This window comes from Diabrotica undecimpunctata, chromosome 5 (assembly GCF_040954645.1).
Source record: "Diabrotica undecimpunctata isolate CICGRU chromosome 5, icDiaUnde3, whole genome shotgun sequence".
Lineage (NCBI taxonomy): Eukaryota > Metazoa > Arthropoda > Insecta > Coleoptera > Chrysomelidae > Diabrotica > Diabrotica undecimpunctata.
In genome coordinates this window covers 86,062,078-86,075,019 of record NC_092807.1, presented here as the reverse complement: position 1 = coordinate 86,075,019, position 12,942 = coordinate 86,062,078, and the positions used below count along the sequence as shown (strand labels likewise).

The following is a 12,942-nucleotide window of genomic DNA, read 5'->3' as shown; positions in this document are numbered from 1 at the left end:
AATATCCAAATTTTTTATTATTTGTTATTTTTGTTTTCTGAGATCAGGATTGCATCATCTGCTTAACAAAGAATTTTTATCTGTTTTTGTCCAATATATTCTGCTTTTTTAAAGAAGACATTATTTACAAAAAACGTAAAATTTACGACAAATAGTCGGTAAAGAGAAGTAAAAAGCGTATCGACTGAAAGTTGAAAAATAGTTGATTTAAACTAACTTCAAGCCAGATTAATTGATATATCTACTTCCGATGTTAATTCATTGTTGACTTTATTTTTTTGACTAATTAGTTTGATTATTTTGACTTATTTTTTTGATTATTTTGACAAGTCTATTGGATTGATTTTTTTTTATTTAAGTAAAATAGATCTTTTAATCTACGCAGTCAAAGGTAGATCTACGAAGCACATATGGCCGGGTTTTTTATATTTTTATATTTTTCAATAATTTTTATGGCTATGTAGCTCAATAGCATATATATGTAGTTAATGTGTTAAGGTAAAAGCTTGTTGGTTTTCACTGATTATGTAATTTTAATTAATATTCATGGTAATATCCATGTTAGCAGTTTAAGAGTCGTATTAAACAAGGTGGTTTTACTATAATTGATAATATTTCACTATTTCATTTTTTGTGTAAATGTATATTAATGTTAGTCTTCCTCTAGTCTGGTGGATGATTGCTATTTATTACTTCAGACAGCATCAAATTCTTCATTAAGACAAAGTTGGGGACAGACAGCATCCTTTTTTGAGTCCTTTATCTATTAGAAACCCTTTTTTTGTTAAGAGTTTATATGGTATGTTATCAGATCCTGTAGATTTTCTGTTGTTCACTTCACATATGCTATCCTTGATTTCTTCTTATAAGATTTTTATATTATCATCATTACCACTTGCTTTTGTAAGTATAATACTATATCCATTTTAAAGTTAAATTACAGAAAATATTAATTTTTCTTTTTCTATTTTGTTTACATTTTTTGATTAATTATTATATTTTCTTCTACCTTTCAGGAATATTTAAAAATTTTTCTTTGCACTCTATAAATATTGTTTGCCATCAGTTTGGGGAAACGTGTCCAATAGTCTCTTTGTATGATTTTTATCTAAAAATTGATTTTGTTTCATAAATCTTAGTATTGTTGGCAGATGTTAGTTATAACATTTCTGCAGCATTGTATGTATGGTTTTATCTTCTTTTATGCCAAATCTATTATTTCGGTAATACCTATACATTTTGATATTTTTGTTGTTTTAATGTTATTTTTTACCGATTCCTGTACGTTCTTTGGCTGCTTATATTGTGTCGCATTGAATTTTTCCCACATCTAGTTTACATTTTATCTCTCTTGTAACTGGTTTTGTTCCAAGCTTTTCTTTTAAATATTTTTTTTTTAATAATAGTCTTATATTCTGGTCTCCTAAAGAATCGATGTTTGGTTTTTAAGAGTATTTAAATGGTTTTTCCTTAATATGTCAAATTTTTAATGAAAATTTGTCCAGTACTAGATTGTGATCTGACACTATATTTGGCGATATTAAGCTCTTAAGCCGAGAAGTTGTTTTGGCATTATTTATCTACTTATTATTATTGAGTCCATCCTTGACTGTTGATCGTCTATATTCTGCTAAGAATACTCGTGTTGGTTTGTGAGGGAAGAAGTCGTGTTGTTTATTCTCCAAGCAATATGTGCTCTCCATTAGGATTTATTGTATCCCTTACATCCTGTCAATTGTACATAAGAGACTTATATAAAAATCTTCAGTTTCTTTTTTCGTTTGGAGCATAAATTAATGTAATATGAAGTTTACTGCTTTTATAGTTAGGTTCGTTTTCAGCAGTCTGTAGCTGATTATATATATATATATATATATATATATATATATATATATATATATATATATATATATATATATATATATATATATATATATACATATATATTATATATATATATATATATATATATATATATATATATATATGTATATATATATATATATATATATATATATATATATATATATATATATTCAATACCTTGGTAAAACACTCTTCTCTTAGCGTACATAATCTTCCTTGTCCTTTCCGCTGTAAATAAGTAGGAAAGGTTGGTATTTTAATGTTCCGTTGTCGTTTTTATATAATTTATATATTTTATATATTTATTAAATATATTATAAAATATATTTTATATATTTATTAAATAACTTCAAAATACACTAAGTACAAACCTACATGGTATCATAAGTTCATAAGTTATTGAGAAATATATTACATTTTTATTGGGCAACCAAAACATATTTATATTTAAAAAATTTAAACAAATTTCAAGTTTTCACGTATTTGTTTCAATATATCGATAAAAATTTATTTTGTTTCAGAGTCTCTCACCTTGCTCAATATTTCGTGATATTAGTTTGGCGCTCTATAAAATGGTAAGTATTGTAACTATTAATGATTTAGTACAAAAGACTTTAATTTGGTACAAAATAATAATTATGTTCACAATTACAATAATTTTGTATTGTTCTTTGTATGAAAAAAATATAAATACATCTTTATATAATCTATACAGGGTTGGTCACTTAAAAGAGTCCACAGTGATATTCAATTTTTATTTTAAAGGGGTCATCTTTTACCAATATCTTTAATTTAATACCTTTACTCTTTAATTAAATGTTCAAAATTATCTTCACCAACGTACATACCATTATAAATTTGCTGTTCGAAACTATGAAAAATATTTTGGAGCATTTTAGGGGTTACTAGACTACATTCATTTACTACTTGTTGTCTTAGTTCTTTCAATTCAGCATGAATGGTATTACAAATCTTGGTTTTTAAATAAGCCCATATAATTAAATGTACAGCAAGATCACCGATTTAACTTTCCTGGACATCTTCATATGGGGTTATTTAATAAGCAAGATTTATTTATAATACCATTCCAGCTTCATTAGAAAAACTAAGACAACGAATAGTGCACAAAAATAGTCTAGTAACCACTAAATTGTTCCAATATGTTCTTCATAATTTCGACCAGCGACTTGTATGGACTGCGCCATGAGCGCAAGTTCTCCAAAGCTACCGTTCTCGCTTATAGTGGTACCAAGTTCATTATTTACATACACTTCTACTTCTCCTTGGTCTGTGACGTAGAAGTTGTCTTCCTCATCTCCTTGTTGAATAATGAATTTACCTGGGGGACAATTTACTGAAAACATAGCATCAAAAATGTCAGATCTGTCATATTCGTCCAAATGGAAGAACACAATATTTTTGGCAATGGCTTTGGAGAGAGCAGCCATTATTTTGTAGTCTTTTGGAACGACCTTTTTGGCATAGCTGGTAGCGTCTTTCACGCTTACGGGCTCCGCAGATATTCCTATACGACGTCGGGCAGACTGTTGAGCGTGGGCTGGAAGAGGAGATAAGTCTTCAGTGTCCTCAGGAGACATTGCTTGTTGTTTTCGTCCAGAGCTTGTCCTCATTCCAAATATTGAAAATGTTCTCGGACAAACGAAATAGGAGTTTTTACAATAAGGTACTAATTTAATGACTGCTAGATATATATACATACATACATATATATATATATATATATATATATATATATATATATATATATATATATATATATATATATATATATATATATATATATAGGGTTTTTATCGCAGTTCTCAAAGAATTAGTTTGTAAGCACTTTTTGAAATTATCTTTATTATATCTATTATGAAACACACATATATATCTAACATAACCAATGTAAAATTTAAAATAAACTATCTTTAAATTAAAAAATAAAGATTTTATTCACCACTCAATGTCTTCGTTCTCAGCCTCGGTTATCCTTGTTTTTGTGAAATTACTTTTTCCAATTATCAGCTTTCACCAATTTAAAATATTTTTTTTTCTTAACAGCATTTATATTTATTCTTCTTTTTAATATACCAATATCCAATCACCAAATATATTATATAATTTTAATTTTCAATTAATACTTCCCTCCATTATCCAATCACCATTTATACATAACATAATTTTTAATCTTTAATAATATTTTCTTTATTCTGTTTCTTAATCTTCATTGAACTCACTATATTGAACATTTCACCAACTGATTGACTGTATTCTATCTTGAACTATCTTGAAAATAGGACCGACTGACTTTATACTGATTTTATAACTGCAACTAACTTTCTTTCTAACTGGCTGGCCATTTTGAATCCAAATCACCGAGTATTTATACCTTTTCAATCTTCCAGAACCATCTGGCAAGAAATCCTATTCGATTTGTTCCATTTCCTACATATCTGAATTTTCTGGAATAATCTATTTCGCAAACAGATTATCTTCGGTGATCTAGAGAATTCCTTACTTTTCTATCGAGAATTTTATCGACATTTTTCAGATCAGAATATAAACTTAAATCAGTAACTATATGTAAATTAAACATTTTAAACTAACATATTATTATAACCCCACTTTATATTTCTAATTATCATTTAAAATGTCACTTTCAGAGTATGTATATCTGGTTGCCTATGCACATGGCTCACTTAACTATTTAACTTTTTACACTTATTATATGCTAATTTCTTAAGAATACCCTCATATAAATAATTTGTATAAAATTCTCTAGTATATAACTTATTAAAATAACCAAATACTTTTTATATCTAATATTATCTAGTATATAACTTATAAATTATTTTTAATCACTATTTTTCTTTCTCCTATATTCTATATCATTTCAATATATATATATATATATATATATATATATATATATATATATATATATATATATATATATATATATATATATATATATATATATGTATATATATATATATATACAGGGTGTTTAGTAGGTCGATGGAAATTTTTTAAGGGATAATAGGTGACGCCATTTGCAAAATTTTTTGCTAATAATGTATCGCTCAAACTGTTAAGGTTTCCGAAATAAAGTTAAATTTGTCAATATTCGACAACCGTCTATTTCAGAAAAATTATCTAGGCGTACTACCTTCCTGTTTTACGCATGGAATAAAAATGTAAACACTGACTCTTCGCATAAAATTTTCATCAGCTATCGTCATTCTCCGACCGCATAACAAACAAGAAATAATCTACCTGCTATGCTAATTAACAATCTACCTACTATGAAGTGGTTTATTTTGGTTTATAAATATGGTTATTCTATGCGTATGAAAGGCGCATTTTACTGTTTTGACATCCGAATTGTAATTCTTGTGAGTTTTTTGTGCATTACGATTTTGAACTTTGTTTGCGTGAACAACCAGACTGTGTATCTGCATAACGTGATTTATGGATTAGTTGTGATGGCTTCGTTTTCGAATACAGAATACGCAGACATTCTGTTTCTCTAGTCGAGAATATCAGCGCCGTTACCCTAACCGGCGACTTCCTTATGTAAGTGTCTTTATTAACACATATCGACGAATTAGTGAAACTGGTAGTGTTAACAATCCTGTTTCCGGTATTAATCCTGGACGTTACGGTCCTGGTGTGGACGCCCAAATTTTGCAAGCTGTTATGAATGGTCCTATCACAAGCGTCAGAAAGGTTGCTCGATAGTTAAATGTCTCGCAATGGAAAGTCTGGTCGGTAGTGCACAACGATGAACGCTACCCTTATCATTACTCGCCAGTACAAGGTCTTCAACACAGTGATCCAATTAGAAGGGTAAATTTTGCCGCTTTTTGTTAGATGCAGACATCAACGATGGTAATTTTCTTAAAAGTATTTTATGGACTGATGAATCCAGTTTTAATGGAGAAGGAATAACAAATTTTCAAAACCTGCATTAATGGGCACATGACAATTCCCATCTACCCAAAGAAACATATTTTCAGCAAAAATTTAGTGTCAACGTTTGGGTAGGAGTTATCAAACGAGAGTTAATAGGACCTTACTTTTTGCCAGGCAGGTTAAATAGTCAAGTATACTTAGACTTTCTAGAGAATGAATTACCACCACTCTTAGAAGATTTACCCCTCGCCCTCAGACGAAGAATGGTGTACCAACATGATGGATGCCCTACACATTGTGCACGTGCTGTTACGGCTTGGTTCAACAACCACTATCCCAATAGGTGGATCGGACGAACTGGACCGATTTTGTGGCCTGCTAGATTGCCCGATTTAACCCGTGTTACTACCATATCTGGGGCAGATTCAAAGAACTTGTTTATCAAGTTCTAATCCAAACTAGAGCTCATGTAATGGAAAGGATTATCGAAGCAGCTGACATTATAAGGGAGAACTGAGGTTAAAAGTAACCACATCAGAAATACGACGCAGGGCAAAAGCGTGCATTAGGAATGTTGGTTCTCATTTTGAACAACAATGACTGTTTTCTGAAGTTTATGTACATACTTAATAAGGCATTATAAATGTTACAAAAAGCATGATGTATCGTTGTTGTGTTTTACCTTTCTTACCCGTTTCATAAATAAAGGTTATTTTAACAATGCATTAAGATTCAACGAAGGATTTTTACAATCTGAGCAAGTAATACGTAAGGCATTTTGTATGCATTATCTAAGGGAAGTATCTCGCTTAGATAATTATTTTTAAATCTAAAACAGACGAGCAGCCTTATTTTCGAATATTGACAAATTTAACTTTATTTCGGAAACCTTAACAGTTTGAACGGTACATTATTAGCAAAAAAATTTGCAAAAGGCGTCCCCCATTACCCCTTAGAAAATTTCCATCGACCTACCAAACATCCTGTATATATACACTCGCGATCATAAAATCCAGGTCACCTTGAAAATCACCGATATTTTATTTTTAACGAGCTTTATCGTAAATAATAATAACACAAATACAAACTAATGCATGTTTCTGAGAATTGTTGCGGTGTCCTTTGTAACAAAGAATTCCAATAGTGCCAATTTCGCGGTAAAGTGCACAGTTCCCAAAATAAACGCTACCTGTAACTTCGCTTGTTTTAAATGTCTCGTTTGTACTTCGACTTGTTGAAACGGCACAAATTGTTGCACTTGTGGAAGACGGTTACACTCAACGGTAAGTCGCAAGAACTGTTGGCGTAAACCTTTCTACAGTTCATCGAGTGCTTCAACGCTTTTAGGAGGCAAGTTTGCTAACCAGGCGACCTGGTTCTGGACGAAGAAGAACGACCAAGGCACTAGATGACCGTTTCCTTGTGTTTCAGGTTTTACGAAAACGGACCTCAACTTCGGTTATGCATCAAAATCGTCTAGAGGAAGTACGAAATTGCAATTTTAGTGTTGCAACAGTCAGAAAAAGACTTCGTTTTTCTTGACTATCTTCTCGGGTAATGGCTAGAGGACCGCCACTTCGCCGGGTGCCTCGAGTTGCACGACTAGCTTTTGCTCGGCAATACGCGCATTGGGGAATTAACGATTGTAGCAAAGTGTTATTCTCAGATGAATCCCATTTCTGCCTAACTGGATCCGATGGACGTGTAAGAGTATGGAGGAGAACCGGTGAACTATTTTCACAAGCTTGCATTGCTCCAAAAATGCCATTTGGTGGAGGCTCGGTCATGCCTTGGGGAGATATATCTTCCGACATTCCACACAGAATTACCCTTCATCGAAAATGGGTCCATAACTGCACGAGGGTACATTACGGAGATTCCGGAAGAACATGTTATGCCCAACATGGCAGGGCTTGGAGAAAACGCCGTTTTTATGCAGGACAACGTGCGACCGCACGTTGCCAGGATCAGTATGTAATACTTGGACGAAGTTGGAATTACGAGGGTACCCTGGCTAGCTAGGTCTCCGGACCTGAATCCCATCGAACATCTCTGGGACGATTTAAAAAAACGTATTCAAACCCATACACCTCCTCCAAACAACGCACAGGAGCTTAAGGATCTGTTAGTGAGAGAGTGGAATAACATACCACAACATGTAATCTGGAGAAAAATTGTCTCCGGCGTCTGCAAGAGGTTATTAGAGCAACGGGAGACAAGACACGATATTGGTCATTGAAATTTGACTGATTTTTACCACGTTCTGTATTTTCCATTTTTTTTTTTCGTATGTCTGTTTTATCAACAATTTGATTTGTTTTCTGTTTTTTTTCAATAAAAACAATAAAAAACCATTTTTTTGCTTTCAAAACAAACATTGATGACAAATAAAAAATACGTTAGCCAAAAAAAAGGTTATTACTGCACCAGAGGCAAAAATATTTAAGAAACTTGAAATTTTCAAGATGACGAGTGACATATGAGTGTATATATATATATATATATATATATATATATATATATATATATATATATATATATATCTTCTTCTCCTTCTTAGTTGTTAACCTGATGCAGGTATCGTGATATCATGAAGCTATTTATATCATGAGGCTATATATATATATATATATATATATATATATATATATATATATATATATATATATATATTGTTATGATGTATTGTTTGTGAATGATGAGTTAATGAATGTGAATGATTAAAATTTTGTAAACTATCACCATACCTAGTATTATTGTTATATGATTGTCTATATTGTTGATTATCATTCTTATTATATTGAAAGTTATTATTGCCTTTTCTATTGTTGTTATTATTACTTGTCATATTACCTCTTTGTATTCTTTGAATAAAATTAATAAAACTCTCTATTGTTTGAATATTTTGTACAGTTACTGTTTGCACAACATCAGCATCAAAATGTCTAGATACATTTAAGACTGTTTCATCCTCTCTAAGTGGTGGTTCTAAATATTTTGCAACTGTTATCAGTTTTAATGCATAATCTACCATATTTGATTTTAAATTGTGATTATACCTTCCAAAATATAGAATTTCTCTAAACTTGGCTTGCTCTTGTTCACCCCAATAATAATTTAAAAATTTATTTTCAAATGTTTGAAAATTATCTAAATCATTTTCAATACTAGCAAACCAAGTTGCTGCATTGTCATTTAATGTCACTCTAATATAATCTTTAATATCATTAATATTATTCACTAATCTTAATTTATGTTTTAAACTGTTTATCTATACTCTAGGATGCAAATTTTTTATATTACCAGAGAATTTAATCCCAGTCTCATTTGTTAAATTTAAGTAAGGTCTCCCTATGTCTCTCATTTGTGAAATATCATCTATTCTCTGTTCCACATTTCTTATTTGATTACTATTTATTTAGATATTTTGTTGTATATCGTCTAATTTTTCTTCTGCGTTTCTCCTGTCTTCGTTAATTTTTACTTCTAAGTTACATTTCTGCAACTCTATTTTCTGTTCTATATCTATCTTATTATCTTGAATAATCCTCTTTACTTCTGTCCTCTCATTGTCTATCCTTTTCTTGTAGTCATTCCGTATACTTTTTATTTCATTTGCTACTTTTTTCTCTGCAGCTTCAAGTTTTTTATCCATTTGTTTTTCCATTTGTTTTACAATTTTATTATTATTATCTTCTATTTTCTTTTCTAATTTTTTATGATTCTCTTCCAATTTCTGTTCCATTTTTTTCATGTCTTCTTTGACTTCTTTTGAATTCTGTTCCATTTTTTGTTCTATTTTTTTCATGTCTTCTTTGACTTCTTTTGAATTATCTTCCATTTTTTGTTCTATTTTTCTCATGTCTTCTTTGATTTCTTTTGAATTCTCTTCCATTGTCTTGTTCATCTGCATCATTAATGACATCAAAGCTGCCATATTGACATTTTCCTCTTTCCGCCTTTCTGGATTCATTTCTGCAGTATCTTGTGGAACTTGAACTAAACTCTCCTCTTGTATAGGTTGTGTTTCTACTTCCACATCTTCTTCATTCTTTTTGCTTCTTGTACCTTTCTTTCCTTGAGACATTTTGAGACTCTACTTGTTCAAATATAATTAAAAATAAAATCTATAATTTTTTCTTTCTAATGAAAATTAATTTAATTATATGAGAGCACTTATCTTCCTAAACTAATTCTTTTAAATAGAGAGCCCCGCGGTGGGCGCCAAATTGTTATGATGTATTGTTTGTGAATGATGAGCAATGAGTGTTTTTTTAATAATATAGGGTTTTTATCGCGGTTCTCAAAGAATTAGTTTGTAAGTACTTTTTTTTTAATTATCTTTATTATATCTATTATGAAACACATATAATATATCTAACCTAGCCAATGTAAATTCAAAATAAACTATCTTTAAATTGAAATTCTTATGAAACTAATTAAATTCTATAGACAATGTAAAATTTAAACAAACTATCTACAAAATTGAAATTGTTATGACACTAACTAAATTAAATTAACAAAATTTTGTACCTTTCTGTCACTGAAAGCCTAAATGAACTGTTTTCCACTATATAGATTATAATCACCACTCAAATGTCTTCTTCTCAGCTTCGGTTATCCTTGTTTTTGTGAAATTACTTTTTCCAATTATCAGCCTCCACCAATTTAAGATATTTTTCTTCACCAGCATTTATAAACCACCAAGCAAACCAGCAAACAGCATTTATTTTTATTCTTCTTTTCAATATATCAATATCCAATCACCAAAATATCATTTAATTTTAATATTCAATTAATACTTCTTCCATTATCATCATTTATACATAACATAATTTTTAATCTTCAATATTATTTTCTTTATACTGTTTCTTAATATTGATTTAACTCACTATATTGAAGAATTGTAACTGATTGACTGCCTCTAACTAATTTTCATACTAAAAAACTCATAACTGATTGACTAACTTAATGGACTTTCTTACTAAACTGCTCTCTTGAATCCAAATCACGGGTATTTATATCTTTTCAATCTTCCAGAACCATCTGGTAAGAAATCATGTTCGATTTATTCCATTAAACACATGTCTGAATTTTCGGGAAACAGTATATCCACAGTGATCCACAGACATAACTATTATTCCCGAATGTTCGACCGTAAACAAAGGTCAAATTCTGCATTCTGGAGAATTCGTTAATTTTCTATTGATAATTTTGTTGACATTTAGGCTTTTCAGATCAGAATATACACTTAAATCATTAACTTAACATTCTAATTTAATAAACTATACATTTTATTATTATAACCCCATTTTATATTCACAACCATTCCTTAAATGTCACTTCAGAGTATGTATATCTGGTTGCCTAGTCACATGGCTTACTTAATATATTTTACAACATTATAATTATATAAAAAAATACTTTTTATATGCTAATTTCTTAAAAATGCCCCCACATAAATATATTTTTATTAAATTCTCTAGTATATAACTTCTTAAAATAACCAAATACTTGTTATATCTAATATTATCTAGTATATAACTTATAAATTATTTTCTTTAAACACCAATCATATCAATATATATATATATATATATATATATATATATATATATATATATATATATATATATATATATATATATATATATATATATATATATTGGCATCTTCGATTTGAACATAACTTGCCAGTTTTATGTTTTATTCTTCTGTTGATTTCTGAGAGTAAGAAGCTAGATTTATATATTAATTGTCCCAGATATACATGCTGTTTCAAGTGCAGTGTTGTTTATTATTATATTTTGGATATCCATAACTCGTTGTATAAGGTTTTTGTTTTTGTCAAGCTTATTTTTAGGCTAACTTTATTACTATTTAGGTCTCTTATAAGTTCTTTATTTTCTAGAGTTACACTAAAGAGCTTTGATAATATTGCATCTCCTTGTCGGACGAGTCTGGTAGTGGCAAATTCTGGAGTGTTTGCATACCTTTTTACCTTAGCTTTTGCTTGTCTGTATATATTTTAAGTCTCTTTTAACGGTTTGTCAATGTCTTCGTTGGTCAAAGCTTCTATTACTGCCTTGGGATTTATTAAATTTAAAAGCCTTATCGAAATCTATGAAGATTAATGCTAGTATTTCATATTCTTTAGCTCTGCTGAGTAATTCTCGAAGCGAATGGATATGATCCATGGTACTGATTCCATGACCCTGAAATTTATTTGTTAGTCTGTTGTTGATGATCTTTGTCTGTAGATTTTATTGCCTTTATGTCCTATTTGCTACCTTTTTTATGAATGAGAATTATGTTTCCTGTATTATATTGGTGTGGTACGCATTTTCCGAATGGACTTCTGGTATCTTCTTGGTTACTGATTGCTTCTTTAATTGTTTAATCAGGGGCTTTATATAGTTCGCTGTAGAATTTAGTCACGACTTGTATTATTTTATTTATATCTATAATTCTGGTGTTTTCGCTTGTTCGCGCAACTATTTGGTTCTTTCCAATAATTAATGCTTATCTTGTTTTCTTATAATTTTTCCTGTTTTCGATTGCATTTCCTAACAGACTATCATTGTATTTTCTTATGTCTTCCTGAAAACTATTCGTTATTATCTAACAAAGTTCTGTGTATTATATTTTCTGTATGTTGCTGCTTATTCATTTTTCTTAATATTATTTTAATTTTATCAGACAGTTTACTATGTTCATTTTGTTCTTGCGTTTCTCCGATATCTTTGGCACTATTAAGGATGATTTACATTACTTAAGAGCTGTCGATTTGCTCATGCAATGAATTTTCCTTTGGTAGAGTCGAAGTTTTCTTTTAGAATGTTAATATTTATACCGGTTAATGTTGATTTTGTGATTAATTTTATTCTTTCTAGTTTTAGATCTAGAACAATTTTTGCTCTGATTAGTCTACGATCGCTGCCTGTTTGAAATTTCTTTCTTACACTGACATCTTTTATTGTAGCAATCTTGTTGGATAGAATAAAGTCAATTTCGTTCATAGTGTTTCCATTTGGTGCTACCCAAGTCCATTTTATGTTCGATTTTTTCTTAAAGAATGTCAACTGATCTAGTCTATTTCTCCTTTTATTCTCTCACCGATTCCATACTTTCCCACGACTTGTTCCTTGTCGTTAATTT

The 12,942-nt window shown here is 29.9% G+C and overlaps 2 protein-coding genes across 3 annotated transcripts in view; one reads left to right on the top strand and one right to left on the bottom strand.

Annotated features, from left to right (window-relative positions):
• The window catches only part of LOC140441434 (5-hydroxytryptamine receptor-like), a 2,088,213-nt gene that overhangs the window by 1,340,446 nt on the left and 734,825 nt on the right, over positions 1–12,942 (top strand). For both annotated transcript variants that reach the window (XM_072532163.1, XM_072532164.1), the window contains one exon: positions 2,388–2,441. The gene's annotated coding sequence lies outside the window, so the exon portion shown is untranslated. The remainder of the gene's footprint in view (positions 1–2,387; positions 2,442–12,942) is intronic.
• On the bottom strand, positions 3,012–4,229 carry LOC140442339 (cAMP-dependent protein kinase type I regulatory subunit-like). Its single transcript, XM_072533414.1, is given in 3 exon segments — positions 3,012–3,478; positions 3,481–3,553; positions 4,185–4,229. Coding segments are annotated over 3 exon segments (585 nt in total).